Below are 15,375 nucleotides of genomic sequence, written 5' to 3'. Positions count from 1 at the left end.
ATTTAAGTGAGGCGACAAATTCTAAATATAATTTTACATATAAAAATTTAATCATATGTATCTCATGTATTCTTATATCTTATATGTTTACCTATACAAAAAAAAAAAAAGAAAAAAAAAAAAATCTTATGTATTCAAGTATTATAATCAAGTGCTTTTGAAATGTGTCAGCAAGAAGAAATTAGGTATATTAATTGATTTCAAAATAGGCTTAAAATGCTTTAGACTCTATTAAATCATTCTAACAATAAATTTTACAACAAGCTTCTATTAATTAATTAATATAACAACAGGTTTTGTAAAAAGTTTCTATAAATTAATAATCTAATAATAGTTTTACAAAAAGCTTCTAAAAAAGACTTAAGGTTCTCGTCTTAGCGCCTTTTGTTTGGCTTAGGCGAGCAAGGTTCCATAAATTAATAATCTAATAATAGTTTTACAAAAAGCTTCTAAAAAAACTTAAGGCTCGTCTCAATGCCTTTTGTTTGGCTTAGGCAATCACCTTGCTTGCCTAGGCTCTACAGGCAAGCGCCTTGCTAATGGCATGTAGGCTCCAAAGGGAAGCACTTAGCTCGCCTTTGACCATCTTGTTCAAAACATAATCGAATCAATAACCATAACCTGTACTCTTTGACCATTGTGGTTAAAGTTTGTTTGTTTGTTTGTTTGTTTTTTTTTTTTTTTTTTTTTTTTTAACACCTGTACCCTGTGGAATTTGAATCCATGACTTTGACCTCCACCTTATGATATAGGCTTTTAATTCTGACTAGTAAACAAACTCCTAATTGAATGAGACCAAAACACACACATCAAAAGCCCATAGACAAAATAAAACCAAAGGCCCACAACCGAAAATTATAGAATTACGAAAATATTGTTGACTCTAGACAAAACATTAAATAAAAAACCAACTTAACTATCTACAAGGTGACACTAATTCTTGAACTTTGCCTTGTCTTAAGTTTCTAAAGAGGATTTTTTTTTTCCTCATTACGCAGTGGTTGCACAATCAACTCAATCCCTTTGAAAAGAGCTCAACTTCATCAAGTTAGGGGTTGGAATGTCTTTAGCCCTATTGGTAAGCACAACTTTATAAATATGGAACTCATCAACTTCAGCATCTGTCTTTAGCACACGTGAGAGTATACTTGTTCCCATAATATATATATATATATATAGGAATGCCCAACATGGTATGTATTACTATTCCACATCTATGTGAGACTCTAAAGTGCAGAAAAAAGCTAGAGGCAGCACATCACATAACACTTTTTTTTTAAACTAGCCAATTTCAAATATGACTAAAACACTGTTTATCATCCTTCAACTGTGTTTTAATGATCCCTGTCACATGGTAAAGATTCAATGGGACTCCACTTTTAATCCCAATTTCTTCAACACTATCTTGGAAATAGCATCAGTACAACTTGCAGTGTACATTACCGAAGAACAAAGTTATAAAAAAAATGATTAAAAAAAAAAATTTAACAAAAGTTTAAAATGCTTTTCCCCTATAATGGTTGTCTTCCTCCACATGAACAGCTGGCTTAATAGTTGTAAAAAGTGGTCAAATGATGCCTATCATGCCCTCACCATCTAGATCTAGGTCATCAAACTTTACTTTTCAGTTAGAATCAAGGGGTTCACTAACCTTTTCAAGCATAACAGCTGATGTTGAATGACACTGAAAAGACATGTAAGCCAAAATCATGACGTTTGACACTTCATACAAGAATTAGAAGTACTAGAGACATTAGAATTACTTTGAGACTCGTCCCAATTGGGCTCCACAATTACTCTCACTTCTAGTATATCATAGCTCTCATTAAGGCTTTCTTTCTAGACTCTTCTTGCAATACATCAACCATGGTATAAAGTCTACTTGTAGCCAAATTATTCAATCCTTGGTGATACATAGATATTATCACAGCTTCAATCCATGGAAATCCAAATCTCATAGCTAAGGTATAAAACTTTTTTCTTAGCTAGGTAAGGTATAGAACTTGTTGGTGTACTTAATCAAATAACTCCCTTGCACCATCTGTGTGATTGCAAATTAGCTTTCTGTTTGTAATTAGATAGCACTAAGTAACAACTTGTAGTTATTTGCATGTTCCCCCAAGTTTTCCATATACCTAATAGCTGCATAATTAGATTGTTGATATTTTCCCACCAAATTCAAACCGTCTTCTTGAGTTTAGCAACTGCAAAAAGGAGTTTTCACTCTTCACTTGAGTTATACTATTTAAAAGGCTTTCCAAATTACGCAACCAGTCAAAAAAACACCTCTGGACTGCTCTCCCTATAACTATCACTAATTTCTAGTTTAACAACTCTATCCAAATAAGCCAATCTAAGTTCTCCTCAAAATTGTAATAATGTTAGAAGATAATGTTGATTTCCTTCCATAAAGCCAGCACATGACGCATGAACCATATGTATTACTGTGTTTTCTGTGGAGGCCCCTAACTAGTGCTAGCTCCATTGGAGTCTAAGAAAGAAAAATGTAGAGTTTGAGTGAAACATTGGGATAGAACCAGAAACTGATCTAAAGGAGGGCTCTGTGGTTATTTCAGTAGAACTTTTACCGAGAACAATGGCCAACAGCTTGTCCAAAGTTTTGTTCTACTGAATTTACCTTCTTAGTCAACTGATTCAAACTCTTCTTTGTTCCTTTAAAGTCTTTAGAAAAATCCTTGAATTTCAGATTTAATTCTGCTTTAGTCAACATTATCTTGTATGAAGAATTTTGCTGAGCGGTTATTGGAAGATTATTTTAACAAAGAAATTGTAACAAGATTTTGTCAACAAGCCACCCAACAGAACCAATGGTTCCAACCAAAAATTCGGAAAGGATGTCAGGCCAGAGAGCATAGGCTTCTCAATTGATAATGGGTGCAAGTTTTGAAACCTGATCTGATCTGGTTGATTGGCAGGTTGATCCTCAACCTGACTGAACGCAACTTGTGACCGCTCCTACTTTTGGTATGCTTAGGGTTTAGGAATGGCAATGGGTTGGGTTTGGGCTGGGTTTTTTCATACCCAGACCCGACCCGCGGGTAAGACCGCGGCCCGGACCCGGCCCGTTTACCAAGGGATTTTTTTCCAGGGCCCGGACCTGCACCAGCTGGCCCCACGGGCCCTATTAACCCCTGCCAAATTTGGGCCCATCCGTGACCCAACCAAAAAAAAAAATATTAAAAATATTCCTCAGCTTTTCTTGAATGTTCTAGGCAACCAAACACTACAATCTAGAACAATACAAACTCAGAAACACTGCAACCCAGCCGAGCCCTATCTCTGCCGATTATAGAAACCCTTAAATTTAGAATTCTTCTACCGATTTTAGTTTTTTTTTTTTTTTTTTTTCAAAACTCTCTCTCTCTCTCTCTCAACCTCAAAATCGGAACTCCATGGCCAGACTTTCATGCTTCGCAACTCACCGTTCACCACCGTTCCCCACTTTTCTTTCTCTTCGCAACTCGCAACACGCCGTTCCCCACCGTTCAAAATCGGAACTCCATGGCCAGACTTTTCTTTCTCTTCACTCCATGGCCAGCTTTTCTTTCTCTTCTCCCCATTTCACATTTCAAGCTCTCTGTCAGTTAACACCCATTAATTGTGACCGCCGCTTGCCACTACCATCTACCGCCATCTAGACTCAATCTTCATCAACGATTCACTCTCTCTCTCTCTCTCTCTCTCTCTCTCTCTCTCTCTCTCTCACACACAAACGGTTTGACCGATCTGACCAAAACCCATTTCGGCTGATTTTAGAGTGGTGGGTTTAATTGACTCAGTGGGAGTTCATTTGGATTTGTTGTTAAGTTGATTTCAATGGTGGTGGGGAGGCGAGGCGTGAGGCAGTGACTGAGAGTGAGTGAGCTGAAATGAGGGAGTGAGGGTGAGGAGGGACTGAGGGAGGCGTGAGTTGCTGCTGAAGAAACGAGAGATGTAGGATTAGATTATAGCTATATATATATATATATATATAGAGAGAGAGAGAGAGAGAGAGAGAGAGAGAGAGCGGGGGGGTATTTTTGTAATTTCAGGGAAACCGGGTTTTATTCGGACCGGGTTTCGGATTTTTTTGATAAAACCCGAACCCACTTCAGGTTTTTTTTTTTTTAAAACCCATACCCGACCCTATTCCTAATCAGATCGGGTAAAACTTGGCCCATTAGGGTCGGTCCGGGCCGGGCCGAATACCCGCGGATCGGGCAAAAATTGCCATCCCTATTAGGGTTAAGAGTATTTGTGGATTTAGGGTTTAGAAATTTTAAAAAGAATCTGCCCACAATCCATGAACAAAACACATGAATTGTAAGATAAACATAATAAGGCCAATGTGGCTCAATATTCCAGGCACAATATTTTTTATTAATTAACTCCATCTTGAATTGAACCAAAACACACACATAAAAGCCCATAAACTAAATACCACCTATCTAAATAAACCCAAGGCACACAACTATGATTCACAACTAACAATTACGGAATTATAAAAATATCCTTGACTCTAAATAAAACATGATAAAATACTAGTAACCTAAAACTAACACAGGCACTTATTCTTGGCTTTGCCTTAATCTTAGGCTATCAAAGAGGATATATTTTCTCTAACCATGTAGTGGTTGCGCTGTCATCTTACTCTCATAAGATAAGGAAGTGCCATTTAAACTAGAACTCATTGGATTTCAAAGGAGGAGTTGTGAAGGAATAATATGAAAGGGCCTTGAGAAAAAGAAGGGGGGGGGGGGGGATATAGTTCATATACTGCTGTACTAATTTGGCAGGTCAAATTTCAAAGATATCCTCCATAATTAAAATTATTGATAGATACCACTCATACAAGATGCAGCCATAAATTACACCTGCATGCATATTACATTTTTGAACTAAGCCTATTCCAACTGTCTGGGGATCAGATAAATACGCATATACTCACACATCACAAGTAACAAGTAACAAAAGTAAGATGTTCTACCTCAAATGCATTTAAAAGGAGTTCAAAGGAAGAAAATGGTAAAGCAGAGGAGTATATCAGGACTGCCTTGCAGCGCTCCCTGATATCACTTCCGTTCCACCTTGCAAAGAATAATATATATCATATATAAAAGAAAAGAAAATCTCTCAAGAATATCATACTCTGAATACTTTTGAGTCAAAAGAAACATACACACAAGAAGGGGGAATTAATCACAATAGGAACAACAATCCTTATTTACCTATTATTTTACTTATCAAAAAAAAAAAAAAAAAAAAAAAAAAAAAAAACTATCCTTATTTACCTAATCAATTATATAAAAGATCCAGCCTTTACTGCATAACTAAAAACAGTAATCAACTAACAACCCACTGTCTCGCAGATAAAAATAAATAACTTAAAATAAATTTTTTATTTGCAAGAAAATGCTAGCAAATAACTGACTACAGCTATGCCTTCCACAACCTAAACTCCAAACACAATTATTTACTGCAGATGCAGATTTCAAAACAAAAGCAATGAAGGGCCAAAGGGCAGACAAGGTACCATCCATAACAGAAAACAGCAGGAAGCAAGAAGAGGGGTGAGGAGCAGAGGTAGATCATCAACTAGCTGAAAGTAACACAATCCCCATACATATGGGGATTCAATCCCATTACATCAAGAACTGGACTTTAGTCCATGGATGATGGGCTAAGGGACAGCACAAACCTTGTTGATCATACAGGCCCTCAACCCCTGGTTGTACCCTGGGAGCCAAATGAAACATGGTTTGAAGCAAATTTTAGGTATTATTACAAGTCTTACACACATGAAGAGAGGGAATAGAATTCCTTCAGAGGAATGTTAATACAAGTTGGTGAATGGTGATGAAAGAAAATATAGAAGGGCAGGTGATAATGAAAGGGAAGGGAGGGGGGTATTCTAATGCATTCTCTGATCAAAGTAAAACCCTGTGAAGGCTGTTGCTGGTTAAAATTGTTCTATGGAAATATTTAAAAAATATATATATATTTGATAATAATAATAAAATAAAAAGATTTTTTAGAGAAATGGAAAACTATTACAATTCAAAATTCCAATCATTTCTAAGCATCATATGAACTGCTTAACCAATAATGAAGTTTAAAAAGTAGAAAGTTGACCACACAAGACACAAAAGCAAAAGCAACAAGATATAAGAGCCATATTAACGTCACAGAGAAAATGACACGTCCAATTTTTGTTTAAATCAATCGATGTGCAAAGGATGAAATTGTACCCATTATTGTTAATGTCAAACAACTTGAATGCCACAGAAAAGTTTGATTCTGGGATACTGAGTAGTGTCACAAAAAAGATATACCTGTTACAAAGCAAACCATAAGAACTGTAAACTCCAAAAAGAAGGAAAATTCTAAATTGCACAGACTAATAAATCGTATTAATTAAAAAAAAAAAGAAAAAAAAAAAGAAAAAGAAAACCCAAGATCCTCCTTTTAGAACAAGATATTGACATATGTAAGAATAATAGATAGGTTACTCACTCCTTAAAAGATATAAGTCCATCATTGTCTACATCAAAAAGCATAAAGAACTTTGAAGGAGCACAATGTAACTCTCCAGGATTTCTTTCCCCTCCCAAATATCCATCTCTAACAAGGTTGGATTCAGATGGAGGGAAAACAGGAACAACTGCTCGCATTAGATCAGCTGGTTTCATAAGTAATTCTCCATCTGGGGACCGAAAAGATGCAAAGTACTCAAAAACCTTCAGGCAAGAAAGGCACAGGACATCGTTAATGGGACTTTTATTAATTAAAAAATACAGCTGAAAATAGGTAAGCTTTTAATTAACTTAATATGATGTATAGGCTCTAGGTTCAAACAGACATAGAGTCCAGGTCTATATCAAGGGAGTGTTTGGCATGTCATACCCCAGTCCAGCTAAAAATATTATAACTGTTTCTTATTCAGATTGGTAAATTTTTTTATTTAAAAACTGGTTCTAATGTTGATGCTTTTTCATTCAAAAAATTTGTCACAACACAATGAAGAAATCGCAGAATTTCAAAGACAAGATGGGACTAGCAATGATTTGCAAATACAGATCCCCAGGTAGCTTCAAAATTAAGGAAAATAATTTCAAATTGGATGTGAGAAGAAAGATTGTAGTTAATATGTTTTGGCTTTCCAAAATAGTAGTTTTAAAATTTTCTTTTTATTCAATCTATTAAATATTCGCTTTGATAATTAGGTTTGCATCAAGCACAAAAGTTTGATTTTTAATAAAGCTTCAATGAGAAATTGGTCACTGCACAATGAAGAAATCCTAGAATCTGAAAGACATGAGATTGACAATAATTTGCCAATAGACATCTGCAAATGAGCTCTAACTCAACTAGAACCTCCTAAACTTAAAAGTGCTAAGTGGAGGATGAGGTCGTGGGTTCAAGACCCATTGGGTGTTTGTGTAACTTACCAATCAAAAATTTTGAAAATAGACATCCCAAGATGGCTTCAAAAATTATGGCAGACAATTTTCAGTTGTATATAGAAGAAAAACATTGTATTTAATATGTTTTCGCTCTTCAACGTATTAAACATTTTCTTTAACAGTTAGGTTTGCATCAGACAGATGTTTGTTTCAAAATTTAAGTACAATATATAGTCCAGACATATAGAATGTAAACAAAAACAAGTCTCACTAAGAAAATTGTATACAAACCTAAAGTGGTTATAATTAAGTGAAAACAGACTAGATATTAAATAAAAGCAGTTCGAAATCAATCTGTTTTATTTTAGGCTGAATTTAATATTAGAACTAAACTAGTGTTGTGGTTTGACATGAAGGATTATATTGAAAGGTCACTACATAAAATGATGTCTTAACTAAGTATCATCACACAAGCAATCCAAAATGTATAATTTCATAGATGAAACCATGGTACCTAGGAATGAAATCCCATGTAGTTCACGACACAACAACAGGTTTGGCACCATAAATATCCATGTTCCAAGATTTTCAAGCTGATTTATAAAAATTGATAAAAGACAGCACAATGATGACAGGGATGATAACAACATTGACATTAACATCAACATCAACATCAACACTAACAACAAGATATTGATTTATACTACAACAGATATTTTCAAAACTTCCAAATATGCAGAAGAGTAGAACGGCTACATGAGAAGTATTTATCTTGTTTCACGGAACAGCTTGGCATCTCGCCTCACGACAGAACTGAAGATTTCAAAATTTATAAAGTTTGAACCCTAAACCTGCTGCCAAAGAATTCAAGCCCTCAAAGGTAAAGAACATAATAAAGAACATGAGACCATATATTGCAGTTTAATGTAGTTGGCTAGTAATGCGAATTAATAAGAGGATAAAGATCAAGTTACACCTGACGTAACTAAATAACCTTCTTTTTTTTTTTTTTTTAATTGCATTAGATTGTTTTTGAAAAATACCACTGTTGGATTGCATGTATGTTCTCTAAATTAGTAAATTCTATACACGCATGTCTTCAAGTCAATCAGTAGTATTTACTATCCATAAACTCATCTTTTATGCATAATTTAAATGAGTCCCGTTAACAGGTGTCTTTAGGACATTTGTCAATGAACCATTTTATTAACACTAATGGGAAAAACTGTCAATAAATCAGTTGCTTTTTTTTTCCATTAAAACTTTCTTTAAATGGTTCACTAACAAATGCCCTTAAGGCATCCATTAACAAAATGCATTTTAAATTACACAAACTTAAAAAATTTAAACATCATATTGATGAGATAGTTTATTGTCTCTGATCAACTTGAAATTTTGCAAGCACAAATGGTATAAGAGGAATATATATAACGAAACAGTGGGAGTTGTTAAAATTTGCATTCAATACATTACACCAGATGTAACTTGAATCCAATCTTCCTTCATAAGATGTAAAAAAAATGAATTAAATCCAAATAAATAAAAACAACATGGGTTTGAGTTTCTATAGAATACCTTTTCAGGAGGACTTCGCAACCTCATGCGTTTTTCATAGTTAAAGAAAACTCTTCTCCTATATGCATCTGCAAGTTCAACCACAATTACAAATCAAAACTAACACACAAACATTCCGTGAGATTCAAAATAGCATTTTATATTATTAATACCTCCAAAAAAGTATTTAGGGGTTTGAGGCAATGCTGATTTGGGAAAAAATGCAGAAACTGAAGAAGAAGAAGAAGAAGAAGCATCTTCCACAGTAGATTCAGCAGAAGCGAAATCAGCGAAAGACAACAAGGGTTTATCGTGAGACCAGTATAGGAGCCCTAGGCCCGACCCGACTGTGATCGCCGAAGCCCATTTCAGAAACGAACCCCAAAGTGGGTTCTCTTGGTTACTGGTGTCGCGGTTTGAATTTGAGGCAGCGTTGATCAGGGGGAGTGATGATGATTGGCGGAGTTGGAACCGTTGGATGAGGGCTAGTTGATGGAGGGAAGGTCGGTTTCTTTTGAGGGATGCAAAGGAACGCATTATGAGGTTCGGTGGTTTTTTTGGTAAGCGTGTGAGATTTGCAGAGAAAACAAAGCGAAGAGAAGAAGGGGCGGTTTGGTTTGCCGTTTGGGCTATTTTTAAAGAGCTTTGTGCAGAAGGAATCCGTGGGCTTTCCTCCAAAAAATGGATTTTCGGTGGGCGCCTTTATTAGACATGTCGTTTTGAAGTTATATTCTATTTACTTCTTGCCCCTTTTTTTAAAAAAAATCACACACGTTAGTTTATGCATCCGTTCTGCAAAGTGTATTTTTTGCTACTTTGTTGTGCATTTTAGTTTTTATTTTATTTTATTCTTTGCATTTTTTGAGAACAAATAAAGAGAGTGAATAATAATTGTGATACGTGAAGAGAGTGAAACAATTAAAAAAAATTCAAGTAAATTGATATTTTAATGAAATAAAGCTTAGAATTAATAATCTAAAGTTTGGTGTTTTATAAAATTGTTACGTTAAATAAAAAAATTAAGTTCTTATTGTTAAAGTAGACAAAAATATTTGCACTTTGTAACAAGTTGTATTAAATAAAATAGGAGTCAAATTAGTCAAAGAGGTTATTGTAGTTCGATGCACAACCAATATTGGTTGTGTTAGTCAAAGCTCTTGGAGAGTAGAGAGTAGAGACTAAACTAAGGATATGCATCTATAAATAGCCATATTAGCTAAATTAGATAGAGCTTAAAGCGCTAGTATTGGTGGTGCTAAAAAACTATATTGCTATTTTTAGCACCACCAAATAAGAAAATGTGGCTCCACAGCTATAGTGCATAGCTGCTGTTAGCTATGCACAATAGCTCATATGTAAAAATAAAAAATAAAAAATAATAATAATAATAATAAAAAGTTATTAAATTGTTGTGTTCACACTACTTTTTAATAATAAAAAAATCTCTTTTGGTTGTGTTTACCCAATGAATTTTTTATATTATTTTAATCAAATTGCTAAAAATATAAATCCATTGATGTTGGGTGTATTATAAAGTGAGAAGGTTGATGTATAACAAAAAATCACATCTATGGTTCGTCCAGAGGGGTCGTCCATGAGAAACTGCTAGCCAAACATTAGGCCATCTCCTATTCGTCCAGATATCTCGTCCTTGGGATGTCTGGCAATTGATCACTCCAGGGAATCAAGTCGAGAGAATCGTCCATGTACAAGGTGCATGGACAACCACACAACGGCACGACAAAGAGTCGTCCATGCGCAGAGCGCATGGACGACTACGCAAACACTTAGCGAACTTCGGAGCGGTTCATCAACCCGCATTCATCGCCGCCAATCCCTCCAATGTATGTAACTTCCAACGGCGGTTATGATTTTTATAGCCGTTGAGGAGGTTATGTCCGGATTCCAAGATTTTGGGGAAGTTATTGAACTAATAACTGCCCTAGAATACCCTATATAAGGCCCGATCTTAACCATGCAAAGGTATGAATTTCCTGATTTTTTACATTGAAGAAAGTGTGAACTCCATTAGAAGAAAAAACTAACTTCATCATCGGAGGGTGTTTGGCCGGTTCACCCCGGTCACCTTTTGATTGCTTTCTCTTTTTGTAGGCCTCCGCTAACGCTGTAGTCCATCGAAGCCGAAGTGTTCAACTAACTGATTCCATACATCATCAAAGGTAAAATAGATAAAGTAACTTTTTGTGGAGTCATATTGTTAAAGAGATAAAGTAGCATTTGTATTGGTGGACACATATAGTTAAAATGCTAAATTAGCAACTAGATATAACAAAAGTGGCACAAAAAGCTAGTGCATTGGTGGAGCTATAGTCATATCATTTAGTTGTTGCACTACAGTGCATAACCAAAGATGGCTGTGCACTGTAGCTAAAAAAGTTTAAAAAAAAAAAATATATATATATATATATATTATTTTATTAAATAAAAAGTTTTAAAAAAAAAAAAATATATATATATATATATATATATATTATTTTATTAAAAGATATATTATTTTATTTTGTTAGTGGTGACAGTTGTTGTTTATTGTAGTAAATATATTATTTTATTGTATTGAATACTAAAATAAAACCATTAATGTTGGATGTTTTATAAAGTAAAGTGGTGAAATAGATAAATTAGCTTTTTATGGTGTTAAATTGCTAAATTTTTTCCTCTACCAATGTGAATGCTTTGAGAGTAGAGACTAAACTAAGAATATGCATCTATAAATAGCCATATTAGCTAAGTCAGTCAGAGCTCTTAGACGGTAGAGACTAAACAAAGGCTATGCATCTATAAATAGCCTCACTATTATAAAGGTATAGTAGTTCTAAATGATAACCTTTTAAAAGCCTTGAAAGCTTTGTTCCAAAAAAAAAAAAAAATTCTTGAAGAATTGATTTTCTTTCATTCCATTCAACAAAACTTAGAGGTAACAACCTAATCTCTTTCTAAAAATTAGCCCAGCCTGAAAATTGTTTGCATCACCCACCCTGCCAAATTCATGTATTAGGTAATCTAGGGAAAGTCCTCATCTAGGGAAAATTCTAGTGAGGATTGAAGATTGAACTTAAGATATTTGGGTTTATAGTTCATTCCCAAGCTCCAACCAATAGTTAAATTATTAATTTGGTATTTGATTTATTAGGCAAATTTCAATTTAATCTCTTAATTATTGATTATGTAACTTTCGAATTCAAGTTAATTGGTCGAATAAGAGATCTAGGGTTCTTGTTAACTCAATTTGTAAAGTTTATTGTCACTAAATAAGAGTTATGAGGCTCAAATTTTGTCTATACCAGAAACCAATTAATATTTTAGCCTAATAATTAAAAAAGCAATTACCATAAATAAACGTTATAAATTAAAATTTTATCGTATCCATAAAAAAGATTCAAACTCAAAGCCATTTAGTGTTTAAGACCACATTATATCTAATGGATTATGGATGTCATCCAACAATCACAAGGTATTATAATGGGTCATCCAACAATGGGTCATCCAACAATCACAAGGTAGTGCAAATATTTTCAATTACAATGGTAAGATATTATAATGGCCAAAGTTAAATATTGTTTTGTGCACCAAATATAGAGGAATTCGCATCAAACAATGAAATTGTTTTAAGAAAAGTCATATTAAAAAAATTATAATGTCGGGTGGGAATCCCTCAATGGGTCATCCAACTAACACAAATACCGCAAAATATAGTTAAAAGTTCCACGCGAGCTTTAAAAACCTGCAAAACAAAGATCTTACGAAGCAAGACTCATAATAACAAAATAATTTGGAGAACAACTAAAACGCGTCTACCTGAACAAATTTTTATCTTTTCTTTTTTAATATGTAATACTAATAGTAATATGTATACTTTGTTGGAAATATAGTTTTGAAGATTGCTCAAATTAATTAACAAAATTACAAAACAATATCAATAGTATATCGGTAAAACAAGATTTGCTGATTTACTAATAAGCAAAATAGGCAAGTGCAAAAGTGTATAAAATTAAAGATTAAGTAAAACTTATCGCCGAGGCACGGACTTAAATCCGCTGTCATTAAGAAGCAATTTTCACCCCCACTAGAATGAATCTATTAGTGCAAATGGCTTAGGCGGTCGCTCTCCAGAACACAACGACAACTCTATTAATATGCACTCACAAACAGAGTTTGAACTCATCTCAAATGTCCAAGAGAAAGTTTTCAATAAAAGACAAAGGAGAAAGTATCAGAAGTAATTTTTTATCTTTAGCAACTAATCTTCTATAGAAAATTTGAAACTCTTAAGCTCTTAAAAAGGAAGCAATCGAGGGAAAAGGATTGAAAAGAGAAAGACAAAATTGGGGGAGTTTTTGTTTGCCATTGATGCCGCAACTAGTGTGTATTTTCTGCAAAAGTGAGGAAGGTCTGTAGGTGCTTACTGACCTCTTGCTAAGGAAAGAGGAGAAAATTTTGGATTTTGTTTACTGCCAGCAGCTCACACGTCTGTAGAAATATTCCAGAGCTTGGGTTTGGGCTTTCCAGCCAAAGTTCATGGGCTTAAGTTTTAAATTCACCCAATAATTTTTTTTTGAAAGGTTTCACCCAATAATTTTAAAACATACCCAACATACCTATCAATATAGATGTTTTAAAACAAAACTCCTTGGACAATTGAAATAAAAGGGTAAAGAGTCATAAAACAAAGCTATATATTTTTTAATCTATATTTTCACTATTAAAAAAATAAATGCCCAAAAATGATAGTATGAGAGCGGCATTGTAGAAACAATAGTTCTCGAGACGACATAGTATGACTTTAACAATGTATTTGAAAAAGAGGAAAGAGAAGAGAAAAGAAAGAAAAATGAATGAGTTGGAGTGATTGGGCCCACTATTTGTTTGGTATCAACCCAATTTGGGCGGAAATAGAAGGAAGGGAGAGCACCAATTTTATGGAGCTCACCACTTTATACTATAAAATGACTTATATTTTCTTAACACTTTCAAGAAATTATAGGCATATTAATATATGAATTTATCCATCATTAATAAGGGCACAAAGGTAAAAGTATGCATTTTTCCTTTTTCTTCTTTTTGCAAACCAAACAAAAGAAAGATAGAATGCTCACATTTTCTTCTTTCCTTTCTTTCCTATATCCAAACATATCAAAGAGAAATATTTTCTTTTTTTTCCTCTCTCTTCCTCCTTCCCTTCCTCTTTTCCCTTCTGTTCCTTTTTCCTAACTACAACTAAACATAGTGTAAGAAAGATAGTTATTGAGAATTGAAGGACCTGGAGTTTTCTTTTAAAGTTTTACGTTACTTTTTAATTTTTTTGTATTGTCATTTTATGAAATTACTCCTACTAGAGGATGCTTTTGAACTACGTAGCAGATTCATTTCATTTAGGGCTCAAATTAAATAACCAGTAATATCTTATTTTTTTTTAAAAAAAAATCCAAATTGAAGTATATGTGATAAAATCGGTGTAAGATTGTTGTACACTTCACAATCCCACTTCGATTATCAGTAAATCTTTGCCATTCGTTAGACCTGTCCATTCATTTGGATGATCTTCCCGTCAATAAGGATTAAGGACTTAACAAATTTTGACCTTCATTAAGCTTGTCTATTCATTTGGATGATCGTTCCCTCCATCGATCTATAGGGGACTTAGCAAACTTTTGCCAACCTAGCTTCTAGTGCACTGTCCATCTATCATTTCTTTCATCCTCTATATAACTCTTCTTCAATGAATCATAAACGTCCTGGCCTATTTATATTCGGCCTATGGGCACAATAGGCTGAGTATGGTTGGCTATTAACTAATTAATAGGCCAGGTTAAATTGGGCTGAAAGAGAAAATATTCATTTACTTCTGATCATTTATCTCTTACTTTGATGGTCTCAGTGTCATCTAAATCCTTTGGTTAATGTTTGAGCTTTGTAAGTGTGTAAAAGATCATTTCGTGTTTGAGTAAGTACGAATCTCAAAAATTAAAACCTTTCAATATCTCAATGAATGATGAATCAAATGAGCCTTTGATAGCCAATATTAATTGCTAAATTTGTTACGATTGCAAACTCAATAAAATAGGAGAACAACAACGATAAGAATAATGAAGGTTACGGATAATGTTTTTATGAGTGAATAATGAAGAAGAGGGGATTGATATATTTATACATAATATAAGTCCCATGGATATGTGAGAGGCACATTGCATACGACCGTGATTGTTGAATTTATAGATGATATATGTGATAGTCCCAAAAATATAATCGTCCACATGAGAAGGATGATCTATAAGCACGACCCCAATGTCGACACAGTCTAAGGAGATTGCCTGACAATGACCTGGCCATCGTCCTTCAATCAAGACAAGCCATTACAAAAATAGCAATGAATGTCGATACCGTTGAAGGTGTATCTGTC

At 34.1% G+C, this 15,375-nt stretch overlaps 1 protein-coding gene across 1 annotated transcript; it reads right to left on the bottom strand.

The window, feature by feature from the left end:
• Nucleotides 1-6,248: 6,248 nt before the first annotated feature.
• LOC111985636 (calcium uptake protein, mitochondrial) lies at nucleotides 6,249-9,646 on the bottom strand (the record flags this gene model as incomplete). The annotated part of the gene is given in 4 exon segments (XM_065762532.1): nucleotides 6,249-6,332; nucleotides 6,514-6,737; nucleotides 8,979-9,046; nucleotides 9,131-9,646. Coding segments are annotated over 4 exon segments (740 nt in total), but the record flags the coding sequence as incomplete, so codon positions are not given.
• Nucleotides 9,647-15,375: the final 5,729 nt, after the last annotated feature.

Source organism: Quercus suber, unplaced genomic scaffold (assembly GCF_002906115.3).
Source record: "Quercus suber isolate HL8 unplaced genomic scaffold, Cork oak 2.0 scaffold_462, whole genome shotgun sequence".
Classification (NCBI taxonomy): domain Eukaryota; kingdom Viridiplantae; phylum Streptophyta; class Magnoliopsida; order Fagales; family Fagaceae; genus Quercus; species Quercus suber.
This window is presented reverse-complemented; position numbering and strand designations above follow the sequence as displayed.